This window comes from Podarcis muralis, chromosome 7 (genome assembly GCF_964188315.1).
Source record: "Podarcis muralis chromosome 7, rPodMur119.hap1.1, whole genome shotgun sequence".
In the NCBI taxonomy this organism is placed as follows: Eukaryota; Metazoa; Chordata; class Lepidosauria; order Squamata; family Lacertidae; genus Podarcis; species Podarcis muralis.
The window spans coordinates 27,257,288-27,271,645 of NC_135661.1; the positions used below are offsets into that span (position 1 = coordinate 27,257,288).

A 14,358-nucleotide genomic window follows, 5' to 3' on the forward strand; every position below is an offset into this window, starting at 1 on the left:
CTGAAAAGCCAAGCAGCTCACCTCTGGATAAGACCACTCGGGCGAGTAATCTGTCACCATGAAAAGGCGCCCGCTCTGCTGGAGCATGCCCAGGGTGCCCTGAGCAGCAGCGGCAGCTGCCGCCGCCGACACCACCTCAGTCACGTGCATGTAGGCCAGAGTGCTTGCCCCGTTCTCTGTGCTGCTGCTGAGGTGCAGGCTGGCTTGCTGGGGGCTGCAGCAGGGGATACACATCTCTGCCTGGCTGTAGGAGGCCCGGTTGGCATCCTCCGGCTGGGACAGCCCACTGCTCTCGCCTGATACCAGCTGGTGCCCGTAGATGGTGTTGCTCCCACCTTCCACCGAGATGAAATCATTGATCAGGTCAGAGAACTGGTTGCTAAAGGAGATGTCAAAGTGGTCCAAGCTCAGCTCCATGTTGGAGGAGTTGTTCAAACCTGGGTGGGCTACTGGGTAGAGACCTTGCACCATGTTCCCTTGGAGGATGGGGAGGCTGTTCCCATTCCGCAAGCTGCCCCCGTTGGTCTCGGGCTGCATGTAGTGCTCTGTCCCACCACAGGCCTGGAGCTCCCCCGTCTTCAGCAGGTTCTCGTTCCCATCCGCCTGCGGAGAGGTCTCCATCGGGACCTCGCCTTCGGCCGACATAGCCTGGAAGTTTGCCTGGAACTGCATGAGCTGGAGCGAAGAGGTGGACTCGATGCGAGCTTCCACCGTGCCGTTGCAGTTGGAAGTGCTCTGGGAGGAAGTCTCCGTCTTCACGTTGGGGAGCCCTAAAGGGTTGACAAAGGAACTGCTTGCATCGTTCAGGTTGTTGTGGCTGTTTTGCTCCAGAGGCAGAGGTTTGCTGGCATCCTGCAGGAAGAAACTGGGGGAAGGGGTCTGGTGGACGTGGGGGCTCTGGACCGCTTGGTTGAAACCAGAGGAGTAATCTTTGTTGGAATCGATTGCGCTAAAGTCCATTTGTTCCAAGGTGGTACTGGGGCTGAGGCCTCCGCCGGACGGGAGCAAACTGGAACCGGTCGTAAGGGTGAGCGAGTTGGACGAGGAAGAGGAGGAGAACGCTTCTTTCGACATCTGTTGCTCAAAGGACGTGTCCTCCGTCTTAATCTCCTTGGTGAGGGCTGCGCTGAAGTTGAACCCGCGCTCTGTTGTGGGTGACTGCCTGATGTTGGGACCCAGGCAATCTGCCTTGGGGCCTCCTCCTCCATACGTCTGCCCCTGCTTGGGATTGTTAAGGAAGCAGTCCGGGTCGAAATTCATCGTGGTTTCTGGGATCTTCCGGCCACTGTCGAGAGTGGTGGAGAGCACCAGCTCTTCGGAGACGCTGGCGGGCAGCATGGATAGGCCCTCTGAGCTGCTGGCGGTGGGGAAGGTGAACTTGTGGCCATCCGAGCTCACGGCCAGGACCAGCCCTTGGGCAGCTGCATCTGAGGAGAGAAGGTGCTGATTGGGACCTGCGGTGGGTGACATTGTGTAGACGGCCTCGCTGGTCACATCCGACATGAAGACCGTGGCGCTCTGTGACAGGTTGCCCATCACTGAAGCAACGGCCATGCTGGAGACCCCGGTGACAGCTGGGCTGTCCGCCACATCGGGGTCACTGTTCAACCCACTGCTGATGGACACGGGGGAGTTCTGCGTGGTGTCGGGAACTTCCACCTGATTGGTCGAGGAGACCTCTGTGCTGTTCTGATGCAGCAGGACCGGCTTGGCCACTTTGCCATTCCTTTTCTCCCGGCTGGAGGACTTGCCATGGCTGTGCTCGTTCTTCCCTTCGGAGACATCGTTGTTCTGCACCTCGGAGTGGGCGCTGTACCCGCCTGACCTCGGCTCGACCTTTGGTGAGATGATGCGGTGTTTGGCACTGTTGCACTTGTGGTGCACACTGCTACCTGCGCCTGTCCCAAGTAGAAACAGAAGGTTAATCGTGGACTGGAACACAAGACAGCTGGTCCTTATGCCAGAAGTTTCTCTGTATTACTTTCTAGTGCAGAGGGATGGCTGGGGCTGAACAGCTGAAGCTTTCTACAGCCGTCAGCCTTAGAGCAAGATCAAGATGGGCAAAAGCACCATGAAAGGATCAACCTGTTGGGGGATTCAGAGCTTCAGCCTGAACATGTTTTGCCTACAGCTGGATTTGTGCCTCTTGGACTAAGACATGGGCCAGAGGGAACTCAGCTTTCCATTGATTTTGATATGAGACTATATTATGAGGCATCCTGTCTTTGTTGGTTGAAGGAATGGATGACATTAGAGAATTCACATATTATAGACTTAGAAGGTCATGATAATATTTTTGGTTGGCATGCTTATTTATGGTATGAAGAGGTGAAAGTACATAAAGGATTTACAAATCATATAATTAGGAAAAATTTGTATAGAGTATGGGATAAATACAAACATTTATTAAAGGTAAAAACACCACTTTGGCTCTCACTGTTGGAAGCTATAGCAGTAAAGAAAAAGAATATGATAGAAGGGTGGACAACATAGAAATTTATTAGAACAAGAGGGAGGAGAGTATAAATTAAAAGAATTTAAGGAACCACAGAAAGAAGGGGAAGGAAGTCAAGTTTTGAAATGTTAAAATGTAAAATTATTGAAATGTATAAATCTGAAAATCATAAAAAAGATTCATAGTTTAGGTTAAAATGCATTCAAAAGTAAGCATTTTAGAATAAAATGTGTTCAAAACACATATTTTAAGATAAAATATACAAAACTAATGCAATTCTTTGTGTGATTATTTAAAAGAGGTTTATAGTCTGAAGAAGAAACAGGACAGAATGTATATTTGAAATTTGGGGCACATACAGAATGTCCCCTTTTATTGGTGGGGTGAGGATTCAGTCGTATCCTGGCAAGCGCAGGCCATGCAATTATAGTCAATTTCCAGCTCTTGCACAGACCTGTTTCCTCAAAAGACCGGGCTTTTTGCATTAAGCAAAGTGACCAGCAAATACACTGGGAAGCGAAGGATAATACTTCCTTTGACAAAATAATGTGACCTCCCCACCAGCAAATCAGGCTGAATGCTCAGTAAACTGGAAGTTACCTCCTCAAGTAACCTAGAAATCGGCCGATCTGTCCACCTCTCATGTCTGCCGTCTCTCTAATGTAGGGTCCTGTTTAAGGTATTATGGCTAAGAGCCCTTCACCCCTCCTGCCCCATAGGGACATGGGGAGCGCAGGCAGGACTGGCCCAAGACATTTTGACACTTGAAATGAACTACAAAATGGTGTTCCCCTCTCCACCAGGGAAGAAGGGGAAAGTGAAGCTTGACATCAGGAGCAAAGGAGGAATAATGGTCTACACCAGAATCTGCTGCCCCTGTGGATTCTGCCACCTGAGGTAGTTGCTTCACTTTATCTCAGTTGTGGGCTGGCCCTGAGCACAGGAAGCTGCCTTGTACAGAGTCAGAGCATTGGTCCATCCATGCCAGTGTTGTCTACATGGACTGGCAGTGGCTCTTCAAGTTTTTCAGGCAGAGGAGCTTCCTAGCCCTGTGACCCTCCTGCATGCAAAGCAGGTGCCTTGCTTCCCTGCCAACCTACATCCCACCCTGATTCCGCCCTCCCACAAATCCAGCACTTTGTGGCATTCCAAAACTGGGAGAGTGCAGAACGTTTTTGCCCTGCAAGCTCCTCACCCAAGTTGCCAGTGCAGAGGCAATTGTGCGTCCGAGGCTGCGGTTTGGTCTGGTGGCTGTCCAGGATCTGCTGCACCAGCTGCTCCACAGAGAAGCCCGAACTGCTGTTCCCATTGCTGCATGTCCACTTGATGCCGTGAACTGTGGAAAGAGAGAGAGAGAGAAAGGTAAGAGGTGAGGTGGAAGCAGCAGCAGCAGCAGCAGCAGCAGCAGCAGCAGCAGCAGCAGCAGCAGCAGCAGCTGACGACCAGCAGTTGTCCTGGCAGATCCTTTGCTCTGGAGGATCTTTGGTTGGGGATAGAATGTGCGGAACCACATGCTTCGTCACCTCATTTCCCATTAGGGTAATTAGAGTTGGGAGTGAGAGGATGCCCCCTTTCCCCTTTCATGTTTCTCCAGGGGGCTTTGACCTGCTTCCCACTCCTCCTTTGCTGGAACAACTCCTAAAATAAATCCCAGGACAGGAGTGTACACCCTTTGCCAAAGATTCAACTCCCTTCAGCTTCTTTGCATTCTCCCCACCCCTCTGTGTACCAACCTACAGAAATATGTGCAGGGATAATTCTTTTTTTCCTTTTTCTTCTGTGCCCCCCCCCCTTTGCAAAAGCGCTCTTGGCATGAATGTGCACATGGTTTCCTGCAGGTGACCTTTGCTGCGTTTCAGCCATGCACACAAGTGTAGAGATGCAACCTCTGCCCAAAGAGCATCTTGGTGCAATCAGGTCACACTGAAGCAGCTCTTGTGCAAGGTTTTCATGTCAGTAATGCAAATGTGTGTGTGTGATGCATTGAAGGCTGTGGTGAAGTGTGCATGCATGGCCCTTTGCGCACCACCTGAAAATAAAAAAAGAGAACTACATAGGATTCCTGGTCCTTCAGTTCAACTTTGGAACCAAAACAAGGAGAATTTCAGATGCCTCCCTTGTTTTAGTTGCAGCCCTGCTTAGATAAACAGGCAAGAGGCAGAGATTTGCAGTTGAGGAGGAAAACTATTTGTCTTCACCTGGGGCATATTAGGCGTTGGGCCAGAAAGGAAGGAAGTCCTGGAAAGAGAAGGTGTGTTTTGAGAGAAAAGAAGATGACACTGAAGTGGCAGGAGAGAAGGAGCTGTAGATGGGCAGACAGCAGAACAACAGGTGAAAACAAAAGGAAGCAAATTTTTAAAGACTCTTCAGCATTAGGCTCCAGTCATGACATTATACGCACTAGCCAGTAGGCACCACACCCATCCTTCAAACACATCTGTGAAATATGTCTTTGCTTCCTGCTTGTGGGGTTAGTCTGTCAGCCTAGGGCTTGCCAATCAGAAGGTCGGTGGGTCGAATCCCCACGATGGGGCGAGCTCCCGTTGCTTAGTCCCTGCTCCTGCCAACCTAGCAGTTCGAAAGCATGCAGTGCAAGTAGATAAATAGGTACCACTCCGGCAGGAAGGTAAACGCCGTTTCTGTGCGCTGCTCTAGTTCGCCAGAAGTGGCTTAGTCATGCTGGTTACATGACCCGGAAGCTCTATGCCGGCTCCCTCGGCCAGTAAAGCGAGATGAGTGCTGCAACCCCAGAGTGGTCCATGACTGGACCTAACGGTCAGGGGTCCCTTTACCTTTAAGCTTTGCATAGCCTGTGTGCAAACAGTTCAGAGCCAATATTTAATCAATGGCTGGCCTGAGGGACCACTGTCTCCGGCACAACTTTGCAGGGGCTCTGGAATCCTTGGGCTTGCGACAGCTTCTGGTCTGAGTACAAAGGTGTGACATCACAGATTCCAGAGCTATGTTTCCCTTGCAGTGCACGTACGGTTCTGCGTCCTGCTGCTGATGGAATCGTAAAGTTGGAAGGGACCCTTTTTTGCTGCTCAAGAAAGTACGGCGGTGTTTTGTGAGGTGATGGGGGGAAACCCTTGCAAGGACTCTTCAATTTGGCTCTGAGTCTGTACAGAATAGGGAGAGGTTTCTCCACTGGTCCATCCCCAGCTCTCTGAAGAAGAACAATGCCGGCCTTCAACTTTGCTGTTCTTTTGGCCACGAATCCTGTCCCCACGCCCCACCTTTCCCTCACTGGGTCACCAAGCTAGGCTGCTGCTCCTTCTCCTCCAAATGAGCTTCTTTTTTCTGCTGCTGCTCCCCCTTCTGTCGTGAAGGTTATACGATGAAAACCCACTGAAGGGTGACAGATTGCAAGGAGAGAATTTCAGGATGCTTAATGTAAATTACCGACTGTCTTGGCACATCCAATATGCAGATTGTCTCGCTTTCCTTGCGCAGCGCAACCCCCCACCACCCCCGGCTTTTTAAAGAAAACCTCCTCTGAGCCAGTGAGTTGTTAGCACTGAATATAAAATACTATCAAGATGGCTTTTAACATGTCACGCTCGGCTTCCTGACACATAATGAATCAGTGGGAAGGGGGGGGGGGAGAGCATTATGAAGGGAAGGTTAATAAAACAGCCCATTGCCACCTCCCTCCCGGAAAGGCTGGAAGATCAAAACTGCTTGGAAAGCACACCAGATCTCATTGGAGTTTGGGTAGAGAGATGAATAAATAGCGAAACAGAAGCATCCCCCTGGATCCTTTGCTGTCACTTGAGGTTCAGGCGGCCTCAGTGGCCTGGAGTGCCTTCCATCACCTTCGGCTGGTGGCCCAGCTACGCCCCTATCTGGACAGGGATAGCCTAACTACCGTTGTCTATGCTCTGGTAATCTCAAGGTTAGATTACTGCAATGCATTATACGTAGGGCTGCCTCTGAAGACGGTTCGGAAACTTCAGCTACTGCAGAATTCAGCAGCCAGGTTGCTCACCAGAGCAAGACAGTTTGAGCACGTTACACTGATCCTGGTCCGACTGCACTGTCTACCAGTTAGTTTCTGGGTCCAATTCAGAGTGCTGGGTTTGCAAAAACAAAACAAACCCAGCCAGAATTTTACTATCCCGAAGATGGAAAACCGACGAAATACCAGCGAAAGAACATTGGCAAGAAAAGTTGATGGAGTACGCTGAAATGGTGAAGCTATCAGACTTAAAGATAAGGACAATAACAACTTTTAAAAAATTCCTTCCAGTAGCACCTTAAAGACCAACTAAGTTAGTTCTTGGTATGAGCTTTCGTGTGCATGCACACTTCTTCAGGTATCTGAAGCTCATACCAAGAACTAACTTAGTTGGTCTTTAAAGTGCTACTGGAAGGAATTTTTTTTGTTTTAACTTTAAAAAAGATTGGGAACCTTTTATGATGTATGTACAGAAACAATGCACTGAAATGAACTCACTGGCAGGATTCGAGTAATACACTTACAATGGACAAATACAAACAGAAAGTATAATTATGAGGTAAAAATGAGAAGAATAGATAAATGATACAACCTTAATTTTAATATATAAGGAATACAAAATTATAAGCAGAAGAAACAGATATGCTATAAACCAGGAAGGGAAGTAGTGGGAAGTTGTGGGGGGGGGGGGTGAGTTGAAATTGAAAAATGTAATTTAAATGTTTGATTATGCTACAATTTTTTCAATAAAATTAAAAATGTTTAAAAAAAACCAGTGCTGGGTTTGACCTAGAAAGCCTTAAGTGGCTCAGGAATGCCTCTTCCCATATGAACCTACCTGGACCCTGAGATCATCCTCTGAGGCCCTTCTTTTTGTGATTTCACCTTGAGAGGTCTGGAGGGTGGCAACACGAGAACTGGCCTTTTCTGCAGTGGCTCCCCATCTGTGGAATGCTCTCCCCAGGGAAGTTCACCTGGCGCCTCCATTATACACCTTTAGGCACCAGGCAAAAAAGTTCCTTTTTAACCAGGGCTTTGGTTGATTTGATTGAGATCCTATGCCCTTTTAAAATGTGGTTTTTTGGAGGTGGGTGAGTTATTGGGTTGTTGTTTCTATTTTGATTATTTATTTTGTGGTCTTATATTTTGATTTTGTTCTATGAACCACCCTGAGACCTCCGGGTACAGGGTAGTATATTATTATTATTATTATTATTATTATTATTATTATTATTTATTAATATACAATGCAGCTGCACCACACACATACTCTCTCATGTACACACATATAGACCAGAGACAAAGGCATCTGTCTGAAGGCATCCCTGTTTAGGGAAGTTTTAAATGTTTTATTGTGTTTTTAATATTCTGTTGGGAGCCGCACAGAGTGGCTGGGGAAACCCAGCCAGATGGGCAGGGTATCATCATCATCATCATCATCATCTTTCACACAGATCCATTTCACCTATGCACAGCCATGCATACAACTCTCCCTCCGCCTCTCACAAACGACACACCCACAAAATATAAAACCACAAAATATATAATCAAAATAAAAACAACAACCCAATATCCCCCCCAACCCCCCCAACCCCATTTTAAAAGGGCCTAGGATATCAACTGGGGAGAAACACATTTCTGTGCTACATACATATATGACTGCAGTAACATCTACAACAGCCCTGTAAAGCAGGGCAGCATTTTTTTTATCATCTCTGGGGCTGATGCTCAGAGAATATTGTTCTCATTGTTCCTTGCTCTGGGATTGAAAATAGTCAATACAGACCTGGTTACAACTGTTTGGAAATAATATAATATATTAAAATAAAGTAAAATAATGGCTTACTTAAAACTCCCTGACCTTCAGACTAGGACTTTGTGGCTTACCCCATGACCCTTATGTAGCCATTCCTGTCTTTATGACTTCCATGGAAATATAAAACCACACATGTGAGAAGCAGGGCCACAGCCCAGCTGTAGACTACGAGTTTTGCATGAAAAGGTCCCAGGTTCATCCCCTGGAATACCCTCTCAGGGAGGGCTGGGGAGAAACCCCTGTTCGAAATCCTAGGCCATGGGTAGGCAAACTAAGGCCCAGGGGCTGGATCTGGCCCAATCGCCTTCCAAACCTGGCCCACGGACGGTCCGGGAATCAGCGTGTTTTTGCATGAGTACAGTGGTACCTCGGGTTAAGTACATAATTTGTTCCGGAGGTCCGTTCTTAACCTGAAACTGTTCTTAACCTGAAGCACCACTTTAGCTAATGGGGCCTCCTGCTGCTGCTGCGCCGCCGGAGCACGATTTCTGTTCTCATCCTGAAGCAAAGTTCTTAACCTGAAGCACTATTTCTGAGTTAGCGGAGTCTGTAACCTGAAGTGTCTGTAACCTGAAGCGTCTGTAACCTGAAGCGTCTGTAACCTGAGGTACCACTGTAGAATGTGTCCTTTTATTTATTTGAATTAAAATGCATCTCTGGGTTATTTGTGGGGCATAGGAATTAGTTCATTTTTCTTCTTCAAAATATAGTACGGCCCCCCACAAGGTCTGAGGGACAGTGGACCGGCCCCCTGCTGAAAAAGTTTGCTGACCCCTGTCCTAGGCAGCCACTGCTGGTCAGAAGTTGGATGAGCTGCTGGTCTGAGTATAAAGCAGCTTCCCCCATTTCTCCTGTGTTCTTACATTTCCAAGAAAAAAATTACTACCCTGTCTCCAAAGCCCCTCACTGTGGACACACAACAGCCGGGGTCTCCTTGGCGACTGCCCATTTGAAAAAGTGGCATGTGCCTTTTCATTCCAGACTCCCCACAAGTTTTAACTGACAGAAATAAAGGGATCGCTTCTGGTTTTTCTCAACTGGAATAAACTTTAATTAGATTTCTCTTTTCATACCTCCCAACACCTACACAATAACAACTTTCAAATCCTGGCATGAGGTGTCTCCCACCCTTTTGTGGGTTGTGAAAACCCACCTGGATGTGCATCGCTGAGCGAGCAGACTTGAAACAATATCCCTGTTTGGGGTTCCTTTTGCAAGCCTTTCTTCTCCAGCAACCGCTGCTCATTCCAAGATCTCCTTAGAAACCCGGCGGAGTCTGTCATTTGCTCCTTAATTGCAGCTGCGGGTCAAGCAAGGCAGAGCATTTTCTTTTAACTACAAAAAGGCAATTAGAAGTGTAGCTGCCTCTTTGTGAAGGTCTGGGACCTGCGGCTATAACGGCATCACGTTCGTCTCCCAAACCAAGTGCCTAAAGAGATTGCCCTTTCTGAGCCATGTGGTGCCGAGCCAAAAGCATTCGGCTTCACCAGGGTTAATCACGGAGCTCTGAGTAAGTAACTGGTGGGGACCAGGGACGGGAAGAAAGTCATCCTATCCATTTATCGCAGTGGACTGACCCAATTTGACCTGCTTGGAATGAAACGATTCCTTGGATTACACACTTCTCGAGTGCGGGGTATAGCTCTGGTCTCCAAAAGGGGCGCACAAATACCGTATTTTTTGCTCTATAAGACTCACATTTTCCCTCTTAAAAAATAAGGGGAAATGTGTGTGCATCTTATGGAGCGAATGCAGGCTGTGCACCTATCACAGAAGCCAGAACAGCAAGAGGGATTGCTGCTTTCACTGTGCAGCAATCCCTCTTGCTGTTCTGGCTTCTGAGATTCAGGATATTTTTTTTCTTGTTTTCCTCCTCCAAAAACTAGGTGCGTCTTGTGGTCTGGTGCGTCTTATAGAGCGAAAAATATGGTAACTATCGATCTATCTACAAAAGCTTTGCATTAGGGGAGAAAGCACTGAAAACAATGGGAATAGACTGCACTTTGCAGGAAGAAGGCTTCCATAACATGCAGATATTTTGAGTGTCAGAGAGGCAGGGAGGGAAGGAGGGAGAGAGAGAGAGAGAGAGAGAAACGAGCCTCTGGTGGAACGCCAGGTCCATATCCGGAAGGGGCTGCAGTTATTAAACAGTAAATTCCAAATAAAGGGCCTGATAGTGCAGAAAAGACACTACGAATGTTATGGGATAGTAGAAGAACCAGAAGCTTGCTGTTTTCTTACATTTACAGGCCTCTCCCCATTTATGCGCATTCGACCCGCACACGACTGTGTATATATGCGCTGAGAAATAATGAAGTAAATTGACTTAAACTGCAAAAAGGCAAAAAAAAAAAAAAAGAAAAAAAAGAAAAAAAAAAGAAAAGAAAAAAAGCCAAAAAAAGAGAGGGGAAATGCAGGATATAGGTCTACCTCTGAATCATATCCAGGCGCGTACGGGGGACTGGTCTACCCGCCTTGTTTCCACATTATCCTCCAGCAATGAGGAAGACAGTCACTATTGCCACCATTCATGCCAGTCTGGTAAGTGCTGCTGGTTTTTAAAAGGGTTTTTCAAGGGTTTCCAGAGGTTTAGAGGGCGTTGACAGGCTTTTTAGATGGTGTTCCCTACGCTGCACACTTTCACTTAAACACATGTCACCCAGAAACAAAACCCCACGTAAGTGGGGGAGATGCCTGTGTTTAAAAGTTCTACTTTCAGGACCAAGGAGAGTGAAAAACTCAAGCAGCCCTTACTCCTTATTAAAGTTTCTCAGCTGATTTGCACTGCAGGCCCAACCCAGCCTTTCCTGGTCGTAATTTCCCAAGCATATTAAAGTGTTGGAAACAATTTGTCCTCGCTTCGGAGACACGGCGCTTTGAGGATTACCCTAGAGGGCTGTTTCCCAGATGGGCAACTAGAGTCCCTTTGGCACAACCTTTGCCAACCTGGTTCCCTCCAGGCTTTTCGGACTACAACTCCCATAAGCCCCAACTGTACTCTGGGGATCATGGGAGTTGTAGTCTAAAACAGCTTGAGCACACCAGGCTGGGGAGAGCTGCTCTGGAGAAATAGGCTTGGTCAGGAAGGTGTGTGTGTGCGCACCTTTGAGACAGTGTGTGTATATTGTGTGTAGTGGTGTTGGGTGAGCTGCTGAAACAGAGGTGTTTCTTGTGGTTTGGCTGGGGATGTCTGTTCTGTTTACTTCTGAGTCATCTAAACAATTCTATTCTGGAGAACGTGACATTGAGCTCACCGGGGTTTACTCCTAAGTAGGTGGGCCTAGGACTACAATATCAAAGTCAGAGGTTCTCAGTGATGGGCCACAGGGGAGCAGCGGGCAGTGGTGATGTCCACATCACAGCTGGTCCTCCTTACTTTCTGGCACATCAGAGGCCTTGCTCAGTTGCTCCTGGGCTGGCAAACAGGGGATTTTGTGTGTGTGTGTGCAGAAGCTCCCCTCCTAGTTTGGTGCTCTCTCCCGAATCTCTATACCAGGTACACAAACTGGCGAAGTGCTGAGCGGCTGCCACGCGGCTCATTTACGACTCCTGCGGCAGGAGCCATTAATTCCTCTCTCCTCCTCCTCCTCTGGTGCCCATTGCAAGGCCCCTTTATGGCTTCCCACAAACCCACAAGCTCGACATCAGCAAAAGCAAAGCACCGGCTTGGCTGTGGCACACCTGGGACACCTCTCCCTGCTTCCAGGCCGGAAAGGCAGGCTTAGCCTGCAAAGCATCTCCGAAACGAGAGAGGCCACCCCTGCCTGCCTGCCTAAAGGCCGCTTTGCCTATTATTTATAGGCTGCCCCATCACAAAATGGTTCTTTGAGTTGGCTCTTGAATTAAAAGAGCAAATTATAAAGCAAACGTCTCAGCAAGGAGGACTTTCCCTCTGTTTCAAGGTGGGCAGAAAGATGGCATATAAATTGGGGGGGGGGGGGAAATAAACAAACGGTTTTGGAAACCTCAAGTGTTATTAGCTGCTGGTTGCTTTTGATTCCCAGCATCACACCTAAGAACAAGAAGTGCAGCAGCAGCAGCTGGATCAGGATCCGACCACAGGGGCCCCATCTCTGCCTCCTCTTCCTCCAGCTTCTTGTTCTCACAGTGGCCAACCAGATGTCTCAACGGGAAGAAGGAGAGAGAGGAACTGGCACCATTCCAGGTGCCACATAATACCCATTCCGCATTTGTAAGAACTTGATCATTGAGTGTGGCAGCACCTGATCTTTGGAACTCCCTGCCTATTGAGAGCAAGCACTTGCCTTCACTATACTCTTCCGGTGGCTGCTATAAAATATTCTTGTTTAGACAAGCCTACCCAGATACTTGGGGACGTGGTTGGCACTGTGGGTTAACCACAGAGCCTAGGACTTGCCAATCAGAAGGTCGGCGGTTCAAATCCCTGTGACGGGGTGAGCTCCTGTTGCTCGGTCCCTGCTCCTGCCAACCTAGCAGTTCGAAAGCATGTCAAAGTGCAAGTAGATAAATAGGTACCACTCCGGCGGGAAGGTGAACGGCGTTTCCGTGCGATGCTCTGGTTTGCCAGAAGCAGCTTAGTCATGCTGGCCACATGACCAGCTGACATGATGAAATGACATGAGCTGTACACCAGCTCCCTCGGCCAATAAAGTGAGATGAGCGCCACAACCCCAGAGTCGGCCACGACTGGACCTAATGGTCAGGGGTCCCTTTACCTTTACCCAGATACTTAGAAGGTTGAGGTCATTTTAATACATTTTAGTATTTTAAATTTTTGCATGTTTTAAAGTATGGTTGTGATTTTTTCTTCTTGATTTTCTTGTTTTGTCTTTTTGTAAATTGCTTTGAGGTTGTTGTCAGTTTCTTTTTCCAGTCAAGCGTGTGTATAAATTTTATGAAATAAACAGTAACATCAACAAATAAATAAATATCGTGCAACCTTTTACTCACCTTTTCTCTAAACTACAGTTCGCAAACACTGGCACATCCCTGGATTTTGCAACACCTCAGGACATGTTGCTAAATGCGTGACCTGACTGGGAAGATCTGCCTGTGGCGGCTTGATCTCTGACAGCTCTTTGCTAGGCATCCCTATCCCTGCTATTTATACAAATACCCGAGTGCTGCCAATACAGAAGACCCAGAGGGAGGGAGATAAAGAAAGAGGCATTTGTAATATGAATGAGCATTGTGGCCCATGCCAGGGTTCCACGGCGATTAGAAAGAAATTGAAGCCGGAACAGTTTTTAAGCCTTGAATGCCCTGTGCAGATAATAAATCCTGATTTGGTAGGCTCGGGGCACTTGCAGACAGTCATTATTTTCAGGGTAGGATTCAATTGCCTATTAGCAAATTCAGGCGGCGGTCAAGTGGGAGACTTTGAGCAACAGATCTGCTCCCCCGTCCTCTCGACATGAATGCGATAAGGAAAGGGACAGGAAAATGGGGGATAATCCTTGCAACATCGTCTCACTTCCCCACAAACAAATCAAGAGAGAATGAACGCTCACTGGGTGAAGCTGTGCTGAAGCAGTGCAGTGTGAAAACAACCCCTACTCCTCCAGCCCCAATTTTATAGGGGGAAAAAAGAGAACCGTTCTTACTGCCAGCCACACGGTGGAGCTCCTTGACCAGGCAATGATGAGGCTCTGATTGCTTTGATATATAAATGAAAGCTTTTGCTGTTAGTGGTCAACCCCCACCCTTTAAATATTCTATAATCACCAAGATTACAGACTTAAGAATTCCGTTGGCTGTTTCAGGTCTGTGCTTTGAATAATTAGGAGAAAACAAGAACACAGTGATTACGGATGACTGACACGGAGCAGCATTTGCTGGAGGTGCGAGCTCGGCTTTTGATGCGCGGAAGTGCAGCGTGGAAGGCGGAGAGAGATTCAGTTGTCAAACACAACGCTGTGCGAAAGAGCAGACAACGTCGTGTGTGACAAGAGAGTTCCCTGAACATTCGACGTCACCGAGGGCTGAGATGGAGACGATCCCTTTGCGGAGAGGGAGGGGAAGCCCTTTGGCCCAATGGATGGTATTGAGAACATAAGAAGAGATTGCAGGATCTGGCCAAAGGGGGCCCATCCAGTCCAGCATCCTGTTCTCACAGTGGCCAACCAAATGCCTCTTCTGGGAAGCTGG

The 14,358-nt window shown here is 47.9% G+C and overlaps 1 protein-coding gene across 5 annotated transcripts in view; it reads right to left on the reverse strand.

The window, feature by feature from the left end:
* Positions 1 to 14,358, reverse strand: part of CAMTA1 (calmodulin binding transcription activator 1) — a 680,765-nt gene that overhangs the window by 42,243 nt on the left and 624,164 nt on the right. For all 5 annotated transcript variants that reach the window (XM_077931429.1, XM_028740501.2, XM_028740502.2 and 2 more), the window contains exons 7-8: positions 3,651 to 3,791; positions 22 to 1,898 (exon numbers count right to left, since the gene is read on the reverse strand). In XM_077931429.1, coding sequence (XP_077787555.1) covers positions 22 to 1,898; positions 3,651 to 3,791 — 2,018 coding nt within the window. The remainder of the gene's footprint in view (positions 1 to 21; positions 1,899 to 3,650; positions 3,792 to 14,358) is intronic.